We start from the raw sequence: 21,560 nt of genomic DNA on the forward strand, positions 1-21,560 counted from the left end.
TTCTGGGGAAGCATCACTACATCCTTGACTTTTTATTGAACTGCTCCACAGGTGTCCTTGATTGGTCCCTGTCATAGGCAGGGTGCCAGGCAAAGTGAGCATTTTGACTGATTTTTTGTGGCCTTTCTTGGCATCTGATTTTCTCTTGCAGTGATGTGAAGAACGTGTGTGTACAGCTATAAGTTTGATCTTCCAAAACCTGGCCTTCAGCATAAAGCTTTTTTTTTTTTTTTTTAAACAGCCAACTGACAGTGGTATATTGGATACATCAGCTCTTATATTTTCATGTCTGGCACCAGAAAGAGCTTTTTCCCAGGCAAACACAAGTGACTGAGATGCAAGTCTAATTCTTATTGTATAGCTTATCATTCTGCATAATTTAAATAAGGCTACCATTCTGCACTATCAAGAGGTCACCGCTTTCTAGCTATGGTGTCTCATGTTGCTGGTGAGCACAAGCATGGCCTGACAGTCACCCAACAGTGTGTTGATACATATTGGCCAGCTCTTCATCACTAGTTCCATTTTTTTTTCTTCCATTCAGTAGTTACATAAAGGGAAGTAAAATATTTATGTTTCTATGGCTATGAACTGCAAATATTGTGTATCGTGTCTCAAGAAACAGTCAAACATAGTTTGGATGGTATCTTTATAGATGTGGATCCTAGCTGTGGCTATGATTTCTTCTGCTGAAGCAAAGGAAGCTTTCATTTTAAAATATTGTGTTAGCTTTACTACAATTTGCCACATCAAACAGAAAAGAGCCTCTACTGCCCGTTTGCAAACTCTTGACATAGTAAAATTGTGCTTTCAGCTTTTAGCTAATTTTAGCACTTTAGTCTCGCAATGCCAGTTCTAATATGTTTCAGCAGTACAAGTCCTGGATCTGTGCACTAGAGAGATGAAAAATGAAAACCAGAAAACACCCCTAAAGTGGGGGCATGCAGTTCCCACAGCCAATTTGCTTACACTGGCAGATGTTTTCAGGATTGCCTGTCAAAGGGAAGCGGAATTTTCTAGGGCTGTATCTGGAGGGTATTGTACATAATGCTGCTGACCCTACTGAAGTACTTAAGCTTTGCAGAGATGCAAGCAGAGGGTACTTAGGCCTGGGAAGTTTGCCCGACAAAAGGGAATGGCGCTGCTGTACTGGTATGTAGAAACTACTCTATTACCTACAGAGGTTATAGTGACCACGCTTGATGATTAAAAAAGAAAGACAGACATGATACAATTGTTAAATTAGAACATTTGGGTTATTTGCTAGAATTGCCTTTGATTAGTGGTGAAATGAAAGGTTTAAATTATAACATAATGATGCTAATACAATATAAGTGCTGATACAAATTTGCTAGAAGTAATTTAGCCAGCTCATAGGAATTATACTTACTATCCTACTGAATGCACTTAAGAGATGCCTATGAAATTAAAGCGTACAATAGAGCAAACGAAGTGCAAAAGACATATTAAAGGTGTTGTTCTTTGGAGCTCTCCTCGGAGTGATGTTTTTTAGAGACTGTGTCGCATAGTTCTATCAAGTCATGTTAAGATCCAAAAGGTAGATAGCTGCCTTGATTTTAAAGCATGTTAACTTTATCTTGTTTCCTCTTTACATAAGCCTGTGACTTTCTGTAATAACTTTAGCATCACAAAATAACCTGACAAAGTTTGAGCATCTCAAACAGATGCAACGGGCCTCAGTCCCACTCCTGTCCTGTGCATGGGTACGAGTGATTGTAGCAACTAAGAAAAATTACATTTCTCAGCACTGAGAAATGCAAAAGATCAGTTTGCTGGTCAGAGACATAATTTACGCTCGTAAGAGCCTTCCTCACCCCAGCACGGTGCCACACACCCCACACGTGTGGGTCAGGGGTCCCAGCAGATTTGGGAGGGAACCTCTGGATTTGCTGGAACTCCCTCCCCATCTGCTCGGCAAGCGATGTTCTCATCGTAGGGAAATCGGTCTAACACGAGAGATTCCTGTGGCAGCAACGCTTGTCTGATGCATATAAGGGTCTCATTGTGGGAAAGCGCGAGATTTGTGTGAAAAAAGCTGTGAGATTTCATCGGAATTGGAAATGTGCTGCCAGCCTGCTGTGTGTTTTGCCTCTTGTCTATCAGCCAGGCGAGGCGTTGTTGAAACCAGTCTAGCATGTGGAAGGCAAGAGCGGGCAGAAACGCAGTAGGCAAACGCAGCCTTAACCTAGGAATCTAGAAAGCATCAGCCTTGTTGCTAGCAGGGTATGGCACGACACCGTGGAAAAGGGATGGTTACCGAAGATGTCACCAGCTGGGCAGAGTACACATCCTCATCTGCTCGGGGACACGGTTTTTATGGTGATACAACACATTCAAAACCTGACAGAGCCGCGCAGGCAGGCATTTTGGCCAGTGTCCCCATTTTGGAGCCGCTTCTGCTTTGGAGCCACGAAAGCGTGTTAGCTGAGCTTGTAGGATGCCTGGGTAGAGGGGAGGAGGCTTCCTTCCATTCACCAAATTCACTAATTGTATAACACTTAGTCCCCTCCTGGCCTGGGAATTTGACAAATTCCTTGTCTTAAAATTAGATATACCAAAGCTTCATTTGCCTGGTTCTGTGAAAAGTCAGGCAGAGCTAATTGTGGTACAGACAGCGAGTCCTGCTGCAGCTAACTAGGGCTAGAAAAAGGACATTTTCATTGTGTCATTCTTTTTAATGAGAAGTGAAACAAGAGCTGATGCAGGAGATCCTGGGCAAGAGAAATCTTTGTTATATATAAAAAAACTTCTCTACTTTCCCCCAGTCTATTATGTGAAAAATGAGTCATATTTTTGACAGTAACAGATAAGAAAAGTTGTGGCTGAGGGACTGCAAGTACAAAGGGAGGCAGATGGACGGGTGTTGGAACATGCTGAACAAACAGCTTACTTCATTTTGTTTATTCTCTTCTAAAGCACTCAGTTGCTGGGTATCGGGAATGTTACATAAAACTAAAACCATTGTGCTAATTCTCCTCTGGTGGCACACGCCAGATTTCAAGAGAATTACAGCTTCGGTCTTGTAGCAACAACAACAAAGTGGAAGAAACATCTCTGCCAAACAAAACTGAATTAAATCGTGTTATTTCCCTTTATTTTCTTCCTGCAGCAAAAGACCCGTTAGCCTCTGCCCAGCTTGTCCTCATTGCACTGAGGACTCTGAAAGCAAAACACGAGGCAGTTTAATCAAGACGGAGTGAGTTATCTCCTGGTTTTGCTGTAAAACCCTGCGCAAGCTTGACTGACAGTCACCCCGGTTGTGTAGCCAGCCCACGTCTGGCTGCTCAGACCTTTCCAGACTGGTCCCAAGCACTAGTTGTGCTGGTGAACGAGATCATCTGGTGACCATCAACCACCAGGTTGGGTGCTGAGCTGCCCCCGGACTTGGTTCTCAGGCATGTGGGGGTGACTGCACACCCCGGTCTTCCCTTGTCTTCTGCAAAGAAACCCAGTTCGTACTTAAACACCCAAGGTAGAGGGCAAAGGTTGCATCAAACAGCTCAGCACAGCGGCTTCCCAGCGCGCAGCAGGGTGGGATGTGTGGGTGAGGGACTCCCCTATCACCGAATGATCCCCGTCCCGTAACGGCGGAGGAACCCGCTGCTGCAGAACTTCCCCCTCCCTCTCCCACCACCGCGTCCAGCCCTCCTCAAACCGTCTTGTTTTCAGTATATGCCAGTAAAGAGGATTTCGCTAAGTCATGTCACAAAAGCATGTAGTCTGTGACAAAGACGAGCTTAAACTAATTCTCATTTTCATCTGGGGGGACACTGGCTGCAAACTAATTGCAAAAGAAATATGTAATCCAAGCAATTTTCAAGGCTGCAAATTTCATTTATAAATGGACATTTTTCACAAGGTATTTATGACCCATCATAGACACTTAGATATTTTCCTAAAATTCTGAGTAAAAAACTGGGACAAAAGGTCATGTTATTTTCTTCAAAATCACATATCTAGACTATCTTTATATGGTATTTTAAAATACAGTTTAAAAACTATCAAACAGCAGACAATACCCTAAACCATTTCCCAAAGCCAGTAGAATAGAAAATGTGGCCACTGAGCTATAACCCCACCTGAGTTTTACCTGAAGAAACATCATTAAAATCCAGACCGAGGACAAAAATTTAAACTTACTGTGTCCACTGTGGCCAGTGCCTGGAGGAAGAACCTCCCACATGCTCTGGGAAAAAGGACCTCTGGCAGAGGAAAGCCGTCCGCCTTGGATGAAAAGAGCAGGGACTTGTGTCCCACACTTCTTCCCATGGCTCCCTAAATTCTGGCTGATGAAGTTTAGCCTTGATGCCCGAGTTCAACCTTTTTATCGAGCATGTTTATGTATGTATGCATTTATATTACAAATACACGTGCACACAAATGGGTTCTCTGTGAGTGCATGCATACCAGTGCATACCTGTAGCTGCACTTATACCTGTTGTATACGGACATACACACACCCCACACACATGGAGAGACCATGAAATAGCACTGGCAATACATTGGATAAGAAAGCAAAGGGACTACAGTTAAAAAAAGAAAGAAAAAGATAATTGCATGAAGATGCTGGGGTTGGGAAATGGAGCTGCAGCAAGGCATGGTGTCTGTGATGATGTTTTTGCTAAGTATTAACGATGATTACATTGACATGAAAGTGGATTTGGTGGTTGTTGGAATTTATGTGGAAGGACTTGTAGGTTGTATCTTACAGCAGTGTTTAGCCATTGAATATAAGATGTAAGGCACCTAAATATGACCATTCTAATTTTGGAGCATCGTTGTTGGTTTTTATCTAGCTGTTGGGTCAGGGACATTGTGAAAGAGTCAGCAAAAAGAAAAGAAAGGAAGCTTGTTTTGCTTCCAGTTTCTATATTTGTATGAAGGCAGAGTTCAACAGAGTAACATGGGATTCACAGGACAGTTATTATGGGGTAAACACAGACCAAAACACAGCACTGTTTGCATAGGGAACTGTAGAATTACATACATGTACCAACACATACAAATGACAAGTCTTTAGGAGACCAAATCTTAAGATAGAGATAATTAGATTCATTGCCAAATCCTTCAGACTCTACATTTTCATAATTCCCTCAATTTGCAATGCTGTAATATCTAACGCACAAACCAGAAATAAAAGAGGTTGCAGTTGCAGACTGTGCAATTATTCAAAATGCATAATGCGAGCAGAAAGTCACTTCAGCATCATGGTGGTTAGTGCTCGGTAGAGAAATGGCTGCAGAAGTAGGGAGAGATTTTGAAAGGTATGCTATGCAGCAGAGAAGATAGAATATACCTGGCATGCTGACAACCTTGCCCATGTTAGAACTGAAATGCTTTTAGCTAGTTGAAGAAAAAAAAAGAGAGGGGTTTTTTCCCAGTCACAGTTTCTGAGGCTGTCTTATTTAGGTTTTAATCCAAAAAGGCACTATTCTTTCCAATGGCTTCAATGGGCTTTAGATGAAGGCCTTAAAAAGTGTTTGGTGTTTTGTCCTGCTCTGGTTCAGTCTTTTCAGAGTCAAGGACTGGATCAATTATTCTCCAGGAAAAGCATTAATGCTCCCAGCCACTATCAGCTCCAGCGCTTTTGGAGACAATCAATTCTTCCCAAGGCCCACAGCCACCTTTGGAGGGGCTGGCAAAAAACATTTCCAGTTTTAGTGCTTCACACTTAAAAAAGAACAGTTTATTTTACATTAAGACAACATGAGAGGTCTTTTTCAACTCCAGCTATATACTAACATTCCTCTGCCCTCATCAGTATATTAACGAGGAACAGCAAACAATTAAGAAAGCACCACAGGCAATTAAAAAAGTTGTCATTACTAATGTTGCAAAAGAAACAGCTTGAAAACCTTCTGTGCTTTTCCCTTCTGAAAAATGCCTGTTAAAACTGCCCCTGCTTCTTCCCCCCCCCTTCATGCATGTCCTGGCTTAAGCCCAGCTGACAACAAAGGACCAGGCAGCCGCTCACTTGCTGCTCCCCACCAGTGGGATGGGGAGGAGAAAAGAGAACAAAAGGCTCGTGGGTCCAGATAAGGTCAGGGAGAGATCACTCACCAATTACCATCATGGGCAAAACAGGCTCAACTTGGGGAAATTAATTTATTGCCAATCAAATCAGAGTAGAGTAATGGGAAGCAAAAGCAAATCTTAAACCACCTTCCCCCCAACACTCCCTTCTTCGTGGGCTCAACTCCACTCCCAAATTCTCCACCTCCTCCCCCCAGCGGCGCAGGGGGACAGGGAATGGGGGTTGGGGTCCATCCATCACACCTTGTCTCTGCCGCTCCTTCCTCCTCAGGAGGAGGACTCCGCACTCTTCCCCCGCTCCACCGTGGGTCCCTTCCGCGGGCTGCAGTCCTTGAGGAACAGACCGCTCCAGCGTGGGCTTTCCCACAGAGTCCTGGCCATCCTGGGGGGCATCTGCTCACCTCCACGGGCTGCAGGAGCATTCCCTCCTCCTTCACTGACCTCGGGATCTGGAGAGGGGTCCCTCTCACATTCCAATCCTCCTACTCCCTGCAGGTTTCCCCTCTTAAATCTGTTCTCCCACAGGTGTTACCACTTGCACTGATGGGCTCAGCCTGGGCCAGAAGCTGGTCCGAGCCAGGGAAACTTCTAGCAGCTTCTCCCAGGAGCCAGCCCTGCAACCTCTCCCCTGCTACCGAAACCCTGCCATGCAAACCCAAAACACTACAGCAGTCACTTTCATCTTCCCATCTATCCAGCCGTATGGCTGACAGCAGATGAGCTACTAACATTGGATGCTGTTTTTTTCTGCATTGCACAGAAAATGATTGTAGGCTTTGTAATTTTAGTCTCTGGAAATAGATATGTGTTAGTAGGCTAAGCTGTCGTGTTGAAGACATGCAGCGCTAAAATCTTCAACGGAGGTAATCCCTTCTGTTTGTTTGACAGATCCATTTTTACCAAAAATGTCTTGGCGTGAAAAAAGTGAAACTCTGCCACTGGAAGTTTGTGCCTGCAGACAGCAAAACATTGACTGAGCAATGGGAAAAATACGCAGACTCCTTCATCTGGCTTGCCTGGGACACTTGATGTCTCGTCAAGTCTGGGGATTCCGTGTCTCCCATCCACAGTCCCTGACGCCGTGGGGCTGCCGAGCTGGTGTGCAAATGCATCCATCCCCCGTGAGCTGGTGGGCTTGCACGAGTCCATTGGGCTGTGCACATGCATCAAGACCCAGGTGGGTTTCAGGCAGCCCTCGGCCCAAATCTGCTGAGGTGTGAAGCGGACAACCTGCCTGGTGAGACTGCAATGATGGAAGGATGCACCAGACAACGGACCGTCCCCAAACAGGAGCCCACCTGCCTTTAGGGTGACACAGTACTGCAGTCCCTGGAGCACGTAACAGCATGACATGTATTTAGGATGTCCAAGGCACCCTGTACAGGGAGTATGGGAGACAGGCTCCTTGGCTGGCATTCCCACCAGGTAGCGCTCAGCCCATGAGGACACTTGAACTAGCCTATAGGAAATGCTGAACAGGGGAAGGAGAGTCTAAATTTTTGCTTCTACCTGGCCTGGAGCGCTTATTTCAGGTCTAAAGTTTGGCTTCATCACAAATTTGGAGCCTGCGGCGGTGGCTTTGCTCGCCGCCATGGGCTGGAGTCCTCCTTCGTGGGCAGTGCCCCTGCGCAGGGCTGGAGGCGACCTGAGTTTGCGAGGAAGGGGAAGGAAACTTTTCTGTCTTGAAACTGGGCTGTCATGGAGCCAGACATGCAAAAGGGAACAGAAACGGAGGCAGGACGGAGAGTAGCTGCAGCCCAGAGGGGTGGTTTGCGCTCCGCTGCGTCCTCCATCACCTACACATTTTATGGGACTCAAAATTCAGAAATAATCTAGGCTCTTAACTGTTGAATACAACATATACATGCACCATCTTGTGATGAAAGTCTGATTCTTCATGATATTCTGGGCTGTCTTCTCCAGAATTACTGAAGTTTTTAATAGTAAGGAATGCAATAAACTGCCCTCGGAAGCTGAGTCATCCAGTGACTGTTTCTAAAAAATCCCAAGCAGTCACTCCAGATCTAGCTCATCAGGTGCAGGGTGAGTTGGCAGCCAACCCGTTTGTTCACAGCCAGGGTACATGCAAAATACAGTATTACTTTATAAAAGGAAGGAAACTACTCTCCAGAAAGCAGGGTGTTTAAGAAGGTGAATGTGGGAAATTACCCAGGCAACAAAGATAACTATATCATTTGGTGAAAGAGATGGTCTCAAAACACATTCAGGAAAATAAAAAGTGATCAGTGTCTAACTTTTCCGCCTGCTTCAGTCTCTGATCTCGTGTATCTGAGAACAGCCTGCCTATCAGTCCCAGAGTGATTATCTCTGCGTGCCATGTGATGGAGATGTCATCGGACTGCTGCTGCAATGCCTAAATTAGTCTCTGCCGGTTGCAGATAAGATGCAGTCCGAGTGACTGGGTCATCTCCCAAGCCAACACCAAGGCCGTAGCTGTCCTCTGGCCGTGACCTCGCTGCTCCCCACGGCATGACACGGCTCCCTCCCTAAGGGCTCTGCCCCCGAAATCTGCCCACCAAGCTGCTCGTGGGGGTCACTTCTACCCTCCTGCGGTCCATATGGGCTGGGTGAGCAGAGACCTCCCGTTTCAGGGGTCTACAGTACCTGCTTCCACGACTGAAGGGGCTTAGGGAGCTCACAGGAGCCTCTCTGCTCCAAGGCAGACCTTGGCAGATAGGCTGTTAAACAGCTGGGACGGTAACCAAAGTGGCCGGTTGCAACCACAGCTGGAAGAGGACACCTCTCCATGGGCTTAGGTGCCACGAGAGTTGGCAAAATCTAAGTTAGGCACCAGCGGTCTCAGGAGGGTCCTAATTCGCCATCACGCTGCACCTTGAAAATTCACTTGACGGGGATCTCTTTCAGGGAGCTTTTTAAGCTTACTTTGCTCTGTCAATGCAAAGGTAGCTAAATGTTCGATAACACTGCTCATGGATCTTGTGCTCACCCCGGAGACCAAAGGTGTTAGACTAGTTCCTAGCTAAGCTGGTTTTCTATGTCCTTTTTTAGCTGTGTACTAAAAAAACCACCCACAGAGCTGCTTGCAAGATGTACATATCTCCTCTGTGGGCACGGGGATTCATGACCCCTCATGGGGAGCACGCCCAGAGGACTATTTTGCTTGTTCTCAAGCCACTTGTGCAACCAGAGTTAAGAGCGATAAACGAGAATCAGGCACAAATGGCCAATGGAGGAGAGATTACGATCATTATCCGAAGCACTTTGGGGCGTAGATGACTGTAAATGTGGGTGGTGAGAAAGTTTTTTGGGAGACTCCGCATCTGCTGAGCTGTGGGAAACAGTCGTGTGTGGTCTCCTAACCTGCTGCCGATATGAACTACAACACAGCAGCCAGAAAGCACTTCAATGCGTCCAGTCCACTTGCATATGCTAACAGCACAGGAGAGGAATAACCAAGTTGTTATACCTATAGTATGTATAGATACCTATTTCACAACTGCAGTGGGCTCAGAGCACCCATCTGTGCAGTTAACTCCACCGAGAAGTGGTAAAGCGTTAAGGGGCAGTAAGGCATTCCCTGCAGCCACTTGCCTATGGCCTAACAGAGCTATGTATTCTGTTCCCATCAAAATTCAAGGAAAATTAGTCCGTCAGCTCTGTAAACTCAGCCTCAAACTATGAACTGAATGAGATTACACACCAGTTCATAGCAGGCTGCTTACAATTTTGTTTTTCCTGTGATTTCTGCATGAAAAGCCTAGGAAATAAGCCCAGCCCAGTCCACTCCATAATTCCAAGAACTACATCTCTAATGATCCATGTGAAGTTTATACAGGGATCTCCTCTAATATTCTGAGCAACCCTGATTATTGAAAGTGTATATATAGAAGTGTGGACTCAAATACAGAAATCCAGAAAGCTTCCCAACATGTCACGTAGCTGCAGAGCCTCTTTCATTGGGTGAAAGTTATGAAAGATTGCCATGTGATTGCTAGCACCACTCCTTGAGCTGAGAACGTTTCTCTTTTAAGAAGATGTAAGATCTCTTAATCAGGATTTACTTCCCTTTCCTGCTGCTCATTGCTTTTCCGTGGCTTCTGCATAAATAGCACTTGGGTTTTGCATCAAGCTTTTGTGTTTTTCCTGTCCACTAACAAAGCTGAAAGTTGTGAGCAACAGCAAGCAGAAGAAGTAAATACTGAACACACCAGAAGGCACACGAGCTGAGGTAAGACAAGATTTTCTGCTTTTTCTGAATTAGATAAACATGATTGCAAGGATTAAAATACAACCACTTATAGTTCTTATTACTCTCAGTAAGATTTTTATTTGCCAGAAGCTGTGATCGTTGACTAAACTTCTCTATGACAAAGCTGGTCTTGAGAAATTTTTTTGGCAGAAAAAAGTCTGGATTTATGCAACTACGAACGTTTGCCAGATGGAATATAACAATCAAGTTGTGGATCTGATTAAGTGAGTCTCGTTTTTTAACTAGATGAAAAATATATATTTGGTTTATGGCAAAGTTTTAAAATAAAAGTTGTTAAATGTCAGACTCTCGATATTTTTTTTTCATTATTGTGCATGTAGAAAGGTTAATAAAATGCCATGTTTTGATGAATTTAGTGTTAATTCTAAATATCACATTCTGTTGCATTTACTCTTGGTAATGCTGCTCCTGAAACACAAAGCGAAGGCTGGAAAGAAAGCCAATGGGAACTTTAAAAAACCATGAGAACTTCTGTTTTTCTCAGAAGTGCAGTGGCAAACGCAAGTGATCTCCTATATAGCAGCGATATCATAACTGCCTTCCTATTTGGGTAATGAACATGAGACTGTGGTGTCTGGGGTCCTCTTCAGGCAAAGGGTTATTGTGATAGATGCAGAGAGTATCTCTTTTTCCTGGCATACAAGAGGATCTATGTATTTATCACTTAACACGGCAAAGAATTATATTTTGAATGAACAGCCTGATTCCCCTATTTAACTTTGCATATGCAGAACACCTTATTAAAAATAGGTTCTTTGGTAGTTCCTCATGTTATAGCGAAGGCAGTGTTTCAGAGCAGGAGATCTGAGATCAGCAGTTTGGAAAGAGAGACTTTCGTGTCTCCACCTTTGGAGACAGTGGAGGTTTCATGTTTACACCTTTAGCAGCAGCAGCACCCCTCCACCACACCTCTTCAGAAGGAGCGTCCTTCCATCCAGGCATGGCGTGGAAATCGATCCCCTTGTCTGCTGAGATGCTGGATGACTTGATCGACTGCCCTCCACTAGAACTGGGGGTAGCCCGGGGCTCCTGACTACTGCCACTTTCCCAGTAATAGCTTTTTGACATCCAGGGTGGAATCTCTGTATTAGTATCACTACAGGCATTGGTCTCACTTCACCAGCAGGAATTAGGGGTAACACGGTGAAGTCAACCGTGGTTGTCACACTGCCGGGAACTAGGAGCAAACTGTGACTGTAAGAGATGTGCTGGCAGCTCGGACCGACGTCCATCTAGCCCAGTGTTCAGTCTCTCATGGTGGCAGCAGGAGAGGCTCGTTAGAGACAACGTGAGAGCCTGATCACCTTCCAGAGTGCTTTCCCCTTGCATTTCCCCAGCTTCCTGACTGCTCTCCATGGGCACTGGGCAGTCCGCTGCTGAGCACCCCAAGTCCCAGTACTATGGGGATGCGTGGAGATTTTATACAAGGTGATGCCCTACTTTGTTCTCCATAGCCTTCTTGATGATGCCCCTCATTTTGCTGACATTTTTGGTTGCTTCTGCTGCTGCAGCCAGTGCAGAAATGACTTCAGTAAATGGCCAATGATGCCAAAGCGAAATCTCCTTTCCTGAATGTAACAGCCAGTTTCAAGATCACACCGTGCAGGCATGGCTTAGATTATTTTTCCCAGAATGCAACACCTTACATTAAAATACACTGAAGCTTATCTGCCACCCTTTTGGCGTGGCATCTGCCAACCCGGATAAATGTCTTCTCCAGGTTAGTGGTAAAGATATTGAATAAATCTGGTCTGAGTACCAAACCCTAGAGGACCCCATTGCTGATTCATTAAGCCCCACACTTTGCTTCTTACCCTTCAGCCAGCGTTCAGCCCACAAAAGGACATGCCTTCCAGCTCTCTAGCAACTTAGTTCCTTAAGAAACGCTTGGAGCAGAGCTTTGCCAAAGGCTTTGACAAATGCAACTGTATAAATACATACATGTCCATATATGCATATAAAGTGACCACTGGAGCCCCTTCATCCATCATCCTCACAGCCCTTCAGCGGGTGAGTGGGGCAGGATCTCCCTTTTCAGAAGACGTGCTGACTCTTTCTCGACAGACTGGCGTTTCAATGACCTCAGTGCCTTCGTTCTTCATTACAACCCACCCCCCCAAAATGTACCAGAGGCGGAAATCGGTCTCTGCGGTGGGTAGCTCCCAGCACTGAGACAACTGATTTGTGGCCCTTGAGCTGCCCTCTCAAGCCCTTCTTGTAGACGAGAGCTGTACTGGTGGCATGCCAGTCCCCTGGCATGGCGCCTGATTGTAATGGTGGGTTACGTGCCTTGGCAGTCTCACCATTGAGCTCCTTTAGGATATTCGTAGGAATGCCATCTGGTCCTCATTACTTATTGGCCTCTCACTTACCTGGCCGGTTTAATATTTCCTGTGCACGTCGTTGCGCAGAGCTGGCTCCTCTGACCTGTTTGCAGCATCAGGCGTGAAAATACCCCAACATCTATGGTGGAGAAGAGTGAATTCACTGAGTTTCTCTGCTATGATCTTGCTCTCCCTAGGAGATCTTTTGCCACCAAGCAACCCTGACAGTTCCCTAGCAGTCTTTCATCTTTCAGTGGGTTTACAAGGCTTACTGTCAGCCTGAGCATCCTTTACCAGGTGCTCTTCACTTTTTTTTTAAATGCTCTTATTTTCCTCTCCATATTTGATCTGCCATGATACAGGCTTTCCTGTTCTCCCCATTCAGACAAGCCTTTTGCTTTCTAAATGGTGACTTTTTTCCCATAATAGTCTTGCTAACTATTCTACTGATAGACATCAGGCTCAATATTTATTAAAATGTCTATTTCTTTTGGAATGTAGGCTTCTAACACAGCTTTTGTTGAATTTTCTGTTTGTTTTTTTAAACAGCCCCCAAAATTATGTAGGATTCTTCCTTCTGGGACTGCTTCTCTGTCCCACAACACTGCCCAACCTAGCTCTACTGTGATTGCCACTGCAGGGCTCCCTCCACCAAAACCTGCTTGAACTAGGACCTGTGCAGCGCTAAAGACCAAATGTAGAATAGCATCTTGGGTTGTGGATTTGTTTGCAGGACTAATTATTCTAGGAATCAGGCATTTGTTGCATATGGACACTACATCTTGTTCTGCTGCATCATCGCATCTTTATAAAGGCACCCAAAATCTCCTGCTATTGCTACCTGCTTTCAGCTTCCTACTCTCACTTAACATTTTCTGATGACCGTCACTATCACAATGAGGAGTTTGGTAGCGCATTCCTAGTACTATATTTTTATTATTAGAGAATGGGATGTCTGCCTACAAGAACTCTGTAGTGTTTCTCTTCAGCCATAATATTTTTATGCTATTGCAAGTTATATAGTCCTTCATGTACAGTGCCACTCCTCCACCTGTGCATCCTACACTGACCATAAAGCTGGTAGCAGGGCAACACAGGCAAGTCCTGCAGGTCTCTGAGCCTGCCCTTGCACCAGGGTTGCTGTCTCATGCCAAGCCTGCCAGCTCCTCTGTCTCATTTTTGGCTTTGAGCATTGGTGCAGAATTACATGTGAGGTTTGCTTTTGAGCACTCACTCAAGATAGCACGTGACAGCCAACTGGATTTGTGGGCGGTTGGATTTGCCTTCCCTCGTTATTGCAGTTGGGCTTTATTTCCCTCCTGTCCTTGTCAGAGGTGTGCTGGATGTGTGTTCACTGCCCTCCCAGGTCTCATCACTCCAGCCCACTTGCTCTCCCATGCCCAGCAGCTCCCCTCTTGCTTCTAATTAAACACTCCTCTGCAAACCTTTCAGTCTGCGGGGCCAGCAGCCTGGATCCACTCTGGGTACGGTGCAGTCTCTCATTGCTGCCTTGCTTGCCTCTATCCCAAAAGATCCCTCTGTTCCTTACGTACCTAAATTTCTCCTCTCTGCTGCCTCATCCATGCAATGAAACACTGGGTCTGACCTGAGCTTCTCTCTTACCTCGTAGCTGAGCCCTGAAGAAAGATCCCACCTTCATCTCTGGTGTGCCCCCCCCAGTTTACATACTGGGCGTGATATCACACGGTATGGAATACCCCTTTGGCCAGTTTGGGTCACTGCCCTGGCTGTGTCCCCTCCCAACTCCTTGTGCCCCTCCAGCCTTCTTGCTGGCTGGGCATGAGAAGCTGAAAAATCCTTGACTTAGTCTAAAAACTACTTGGCAACAACTGAAAACATCCGTGTGTTATCAACATTCTTCTCATACTGAACCCAAAACATAGCACTGTACCAGCTACTAAGATGACAATTAATTCTATCCCAGATGAAACCAGGACAGCACTTTACAGGGTAGCTCCTACTCTGCTGCTAGACTGCATCCCGAGCTTATAATACGATGGTTTGGGGGCACTTTTATTAGTTTAGTATCTCCTCCAATTAAACAAATCTCCTCTTACTTTTGCTCTATCGGTTCCCCACCTGGCTAGCACACCCATCTGTGTGTTAAGGGTGTTAGTTTCACCTTAGACAAGGAATGGGTTTCTGTTATCCCCTTACCTTAAATCACACTCAAGCCAGGCTAGGATAAAAGGTAAAATATTTCTTCATAATGAATATATGTAATTTATAATGAAAGGTAAATATTTCTTCATAAAATCCATACTAATCAAGCTGTAAATAAGACTTCACAGACGTGAAGAAAAGACAAAACCCCACCCAAACTCTACATCTAATCTACTTACACAGCAGTTATTTCAGAAAAGCCTTCCTTTTTCTTCCTCAGCTGACATGCTCTCTCTCTCCTGCCAGGGTGACTGTCAGAGCCTTGGGACATGTGTCAGCTGCTTCTACTTGATAGCTTCTATCAGGGAAACTCATATATACAAAAAAAATCTCCTGCTAGAGGGTTTCCATCAGAGAAGCCTTGCAGTACCACTTAAGAGAGATTCCCGTTCCAGATTGTCCCTTTCTCTCCCTCTTCTTTTTTCAGAGGGCTGTTAGATCTTACCACCAATCCCCCTGCTTTTGGGGGACCCTATAGGTCCAGTCTCTCACCCAAAACCCAAACCTGACCCAGGAGACTGTCTGGACACTCTTGCTGAAAACAAAGTTTATTGCCTGTCCTTAGATATGTCATTCTTTCTGTTTATCTAGGAGCCATCTCCTAGCCTTAAGCTGGCTAGTAAACAGCTCTTGCCTTCAGGGAGGGGTAAAATTCTCCCCTTCTCCTCTGTGGTTGCTTGAGGTAGTCTTGTGTGAAATATATCTTTCACTGCACCTTCGTTTCTACATTGATCTGTGTGTTAAAACACAACTAATAGGAGCATCTACATATCACAGTTGCACGGGTCATTCCTGGTCCTCACCGTGGTGGTTAACAGCTTTCAGCTGACTGGTCTCCAGCCTCTTTCTCTCAGACATCCCATAACAGCTTGAAAGTTTTGTTTAGATCATTTGGAGAGGAGTCTGAGTACTGGCTTTCTTGCCAGGTCCAAGGATGCTGAATTTTCTCAATTGCATATGCACATCTAGTTTCCTAAAGGTCTTTAGCTAGAAAGACAAATGAGGAGCACGAAACAGCTTTAATGGTAGTTGTTAGCTAGATAAACTCATATGAAGAGCCTGAGCAAAGTGCCTCAGCCTCTGTGCTTGTAGTGCTCTCCCTAGGGTGCAGGGACCCAAGGGCTTTTCATCAACTGAATTTTTATTGCCCTAATCCCATCCCTCAGCAGTGTCTGGCCACAAGCCATCACTCGTTGTGCTCAGCAGGGCTTTGAATTTTTCCTCGCTCCAAGTTCTTCGTCCTCATTTGACTCAGCTAACTCGTAGGTTTCGCACACAACAGAAATGCTTCAACAGGTGACAGATCTCTTAACTGATACTTTCTTGTGTTTGGGGGTTTCTAAAGGCAAGGATGCTTGGACCATAGGAAAAAACAGTCAAAAGAGCTCTTCCCTTTGCAGTACCTCGGGCTGCAAAATGGGGAGATAAGATTCAATCAGGAGAAAAGCTGGTCCTTGATCCCACACAGAAAACATGTACGTCAGATAATCACTTTGTACAGAAAACCAAAACCATTCAAAACTCCTCTGATTGCAAAAGGTTTGTTCTTAGGAAGTGTACCTTGTGTCTCCCCTCCATGAGGAAAGAGGAGCTCAAATGAGGAGGAGATTTCCTTCAGGAGCACGTGTTTACTGAGTCTGGGGCTTTGCATTTCCCAACATCCAGTATGCCCACTTCCAGTCTTCAGCGCTCCTCAGCTCAATAGACACTATCATCTTTATTTTGGGGAGGGATAATTTCAGGCACTGCAGGAATGTGTTTGAGGTTGGTGTGAGTGCATGTCCCCTCTCCCCAAGCCGCCACGCTCCCATCTCGTGACAGGGGGTAAATCCTGCTCCTTGGAGCCCAGCCCCGGGGTGGCACTTCCCACGCTCCTTGTCGCAGCGGGGTCGGATAAAAGGTGACAGCTGGGGCACATCTGGTTGCTATATTAAGGGATCCAGATGGACTCTGAGACACTGCCCTGAAGAAGCAGCCCACAGGCTTCTCTGAACACAGCTCAGGCTCCCACACCATGACTTGAGTTTGCAAATTAGCTCCTGTTTACAGCACACTGGGAATACTGCGCTGGGTAACTGGGAGTCCAGAGCACCCAAATCTAGAGCCCACTTTTCCCCTAGGGAGACTCCGCCTCTGCAAATAAATTAATTTCAAATTGTGAAGCCAGTGAGGTCCACAATAAGAGATACAATGGAGTTGTCTACTATCAACCCGTTATCACTCTCACTGGGGTAAATTAAAAGCTTCTTTTTCATGCATCTAGAAATGCCATGTAGTTTCGGGCTTTAGGCTAAAATTTTCCGTGTTCCATCTCTAGAGTACGTTGGCAGATGCAGAGAGGGAATTGTTCCCACTATTAAACAAGCAACAATCCTGAAACCTTCCTTTCAAAATACTACAAAGCTGCAGTTCAGCTGAGAGAAGAAATCCAGAGTTCAGCAAGGAAAGAGACTCTAATGAGAAAAAAAAAATATTATTTAGAGTGTTTTAGTGATACGTGGTTTTGATTTGCTTGAATTAGAGCCTCATAGGAGGAAAAATGCCACTCTCTGTGAACACAGCCCATTTCCTCACAGGCCATTTTCTTTAGGGCTGCGAACGTGGGCTGCCCTGGAGCTGCAGTGTGTGTAGATGACTGTCTGGTGCAGAGCAGTTGAGCACAAAAGAGGTTGAGAAAGTGGTAAATGAAGCAAATGCCCTGCAAAAAACAGGGGCAGAAAGCCATCAGCAACTTACAAGAAAGAAGAAATGCAGTGTAAGGAGGAGGGAGTTAAAAAAGGAAGTATGTAACTAGCACAGTATTTACGCAGTGTCTAAGGTCAAAATGTCCTGAATTTATACATTCTGATGTATACCAATATGCCTCTGGTATTGCTTGGGAAAGTTCAGTGACATGCTGCCAACAACATACCAGAAACATTTCACTAGTTCCAAAAGGCAAATTCAGTTCTTCTGGCTTTTCATCCTAATTTGAAATGCAGACTTAGCAGTGGACTGTGATTTCTTCTCTGATCAGGTTTTGATGTTTCCATGGTAGGTAACTGGGGACTCAGAACCTCCCTGCTACAAAATGGCTGACAGCAAGTTGGCTTGTTTTGCACAGAGAAGATGAGAGAATTGCCATTAAAACGCACACATAGCCCTCACCTTTAAAAGGCAGCACTTCCACAGGGGAAGACAACGACCAGCTGCTGTAATACTGAACCTGTTTAGAGACGACTTGGGGCTTTACGCCTTGAGATGTGTACTTACTGGGACACCATAAGTAAATACTCATTAATGAACCTTTATTTTCCATTGCCCTCTGCATCTTGCAATTTCCGCCCCCAGCGAAATAGCCGCGAATAGCTGAAGTCCCTGCCCAGCCTGTAACCCAGCACTCACACCACTTCTTTTTTACTTTGGCAGAAAGACAGAGAGCCTGGCTCTAGACCATGAATATTTCTGAGATGGCAGTAGACAACAACTACACGAACAGCTCCTTCAACTGTACCATTGACAGCTTCAAGCAAGTCATTTATCCCACCATGTATCTCTTTATCTTCTTCCTGGGTGCTGTTGGAAATAGCCTCTCCATTTATGTTTTCTTCCAGCCTTCGCAGAGGAAAACCTCGGTAAACATTTACATGCAGAACCTGGCTGTTTCGGACCTCATGTTTGTGAGCACTTTGCCCTTTCGGGCCACATATTTCCTGTTGGGATCACGTTGGATATTCGGTGATATCGTCTGCAGGATCATGACTTACACCTTGTACGTGAACATGTACTGCAGCATTTATTTTCTCACCGTGCTCAGCGTGGTTCGTTTCATAGCCATCGTCTACCCGTTCAAGCACTGGAAAGTAACCAACATGAAGTATGCCAGGATAACGTGCGCAGCCATATGGGTCTTCGTGCTGGCAGCCTCCAGCCCACTGTTAAGCAAGGGGATCGCTGGGTACAGCAACCCAGCCAAGTGCTTGGACCTCCACCCCTCCAGCACGCACAGGCTCCTCATGATGAACAGCTTTGTCCTCATCGTGGGCTTCATTCTGCCGTTCTGCACAATTATTGTCTGCTACGTCTTTGCAATCAAAGCGTTGCTCAAGTCCAAGAGTCCACAGCGCAAGAAGGCGGTCTGTCACAAGAAGGCTCTGTCAACCATCATCATCACTCTCATCCTCTTCCTCCTCTGTTTCCTGCCGTATCACGTACTGCGAACGGTCCACCTGATGCGCGGCGGCTGCAGCCCGGCCAACCTGCCCGTGCACAAAGCGCTGGTGGTCACGCTCTGCCTCGCTGCCATGAACAGCTGCCTCGATCCCATCCTCTATTACTTCGCCGCCGAAAATTTCAAAGCGAGAATCAGGAGTTTGTACCGCAGGTAGCTGGTGCAGAATTGCAAAATGATATATATACGGTCCCGATGGGGCATGTGGACTGGGTCCATCCTATTCAACGGCAGAGGCTGCGTGGTGCTAGCCAGCCTGCAGCCACGCTGCTCAGTGCCAGGCGTCTCTGGAGCAAAAGTGTCTTGGAGAGAGCTCGTTGGGGATGGCCAAAACCAAGGCAGGACGATCACAGGTCAGGTGCCTGCGTCTGATCCCTCGTCCCCTTCTATTTAGCAGTGGAGATATACCTCTGGTGTTCACCTTCCCCAAGGCGAGGGACTGAAAGGGATTTACCTTGCTACTAGAGTCCATTTATTTAATTTCCCAGTGCTCAGCCAGTGACTTGAAGGGAAACCGCTCACCCGACCACCTCAGCGTGTGTGCCCGACCCTCTCCGTGCTCCGTCTCCCTGCGTGTGCGGAGGTGCGTGGTTCAGACACCCAACAGACTCATAGCGCACTGTCAGTTCCTTTCGCAAGCACCGGCCGAAGGTCCGCACGTAACAGATACGTAAAGCGTCGCTCATACTTTCTGCTGAGGCTGACTTACAAAGCGGGCAGAGAGCCGAACAGGAGCGGGCGCTGGCTCAGGCTGTTCAGAAGGCATGAACATTTCTAAATTTTCCCCTCTGAGGAGGCCACTGAGGTATTTTGCTTAACATTTCACTGACTGTCAAGCGAGATAACGATTTCAAGCAAACAGCATCGGCGTGGAGCACTAGGAGTAAGATGCTGATCTTACCATGCAGGGATCCAAAGACAAACTTTTTAAATGATTTTGGTCCAAACAGGTAGCCAGGGAGTGGTTTCCTCCGCACAGGTAAACCAGTCTGACAGCAAACTGCTACCGAAGGCATCCCTAATCCCTCACCTCCTGCCCACTCTGAGGAGGAAACTGGTCCCTCTTTTCACAGGATTAATTTCCAGTTGCTTTGAACTCCCTGACATCAAACACGCACCAATGCGACAGGGAAGCGCTAAGCCAGGAGCAGGAGGGAAGACAGGTGGTAGAGGAGGAGGAGGAGGAGGAGGAGGAGGAGGGCGGCTGTTTTAGAAAGCAGGGGGGAGCTACACTTATGTCTGCTTTGGAAAAATCTCACCAAATGGCTGCCTGCATTTTTAAGTCTCTGAATATTTTCTAAAATATATTTCCTAAAAATCAGACCTCTCACAAGTAGGTGATAACAGGCTCCAAGCTCAGTTTGACCACATTTCGATATTGTTTTTAATTACCTCATTTTTTTAATAAAAAAAGACGAAAAAAATTTGTTATATTTTCCAGGAAAGCAGCCTGTCCCATATGAACACTAACAAAAATGCTGAAAGCCTTCACTCCCTGTGAAATCCACCCAAAGGAAGGTTTCTGTCAGTGAAGATACTTTCTCAATACTCAGAGCTTCCTTGGATAAACCACTCTATAAACTGAATGTTATTGCTCCCAAACAAAAATAACTGCAGCGAGCTATTTTCAGCTCTGTCTGAAATATGCAGAATATAAATCATTGCTGGTCAGGTGGAAAAGTACTTGGCGAATCACTGGGAAAGTCACATTTTTCTTGGCTATCTAAGGGTTATGTTCAATTGCAGAGTCAATCTATTTTGGTTACTTTATGCTGCCTTTGATATAAGCACGGAGTTTTATCATAAGTCTTCACTAAAGTTCATGCTCAAATCCTTATTTCAGTAACTCAGTGGCATACCTGACAGCTGACCTAACGATGCCACGTGAACCTCTGCAGTGCTTGGTCCCACGCTATTGAAGGAAAAGGGGATATTACCACTGGTTTCCAATGGGAATGGGATCGAGACAGGAGCCTGTGCAGACAGTGGACAAATAATTGGAAGGAAGGGGGCAAACTCTTTTTCCGTGGCTTTTCCCTGTCAGGAGTAGACCTGAGCAGGGACAAGTGACAATCTCGGAGCCTCTGGTGAGATAATGTACACCTTCAATACTACAAGGGAATGGAAAAAATTAGCCATGGTCTAATCTCACTAACGTGTTTTTGTCTGTATCCATCCAATGCACCCTATTATCAGATAATTTTGCATCCAGAGGATATATGTATCTCACTTATGAGGTCACTTTTTTTTGTATTGACCATGCTACAACCTTGTTATCAATTGAATTAACTGTCAAACCTGTGTTTTAATAAAGTAGATTTACTAGTGGCTGAAGATATGTTTTTTATTGATTGCACAGCTAACAAGGAATCTCCTCAGAGAGCAGGAGGAGAAAGACCAAGAAATAGATATTGAGTTTCTGTAAGTGGGCTATCATTTCACAAGAGAGAAATGTCTTTGGAAGTGTGAGAGCATCCTGCTGCCTTCTTCACTTCACCAGCAAAATAGTGGGGAACATCAGTCAAAACCTGGGGTG

General features: G+C 45.6%; 1 protein-coding gene across 1 annotated transcript; it reads left to right on the top strand.

The window, feature by feature from the left end:
* The first annotated feature begins 9,910 nt into the window (after positions 1–9,910).
* CYSLTR2 (cysteinyl leukotriene receptor 2) lies at positions 9,911–21,358 on the top strand. Its single transcript, XM_009913412.2, has 2 exons — positions 9,911–10,264; positions 18,223–21,358. The coding sequence occupies exon 2, from the start codon at positions 18,249–18,251 to the stop codon at positions 19,179–19,181; it is 933 nt and encodes a 310-aa protein (XP_009911714.1). The 5' UTR covers positions 9,911–10,264; positions 18,223–18,248; the 3' UTR covers positions 19,182–21,358.
* The last annotated feature ends 202 nt before the right edge of the window (positions 21,359–21,560 follow it).

The sequence above is a fragment of the Haliaeetus albicilla genome, chromosome 15 (assembly GCF_947461875.1).
Source record: "Haliaeetus albicilla chromosome 15, bHalAlb1.1, whole genome shotgun sequence".
NCBI classification, from domain to species: Eukaryota; Metazoa; Chordata; class Aves; order Accipitriformes; family Accipitridae; genus Haliaeetus; species Haliaeetus albicilla.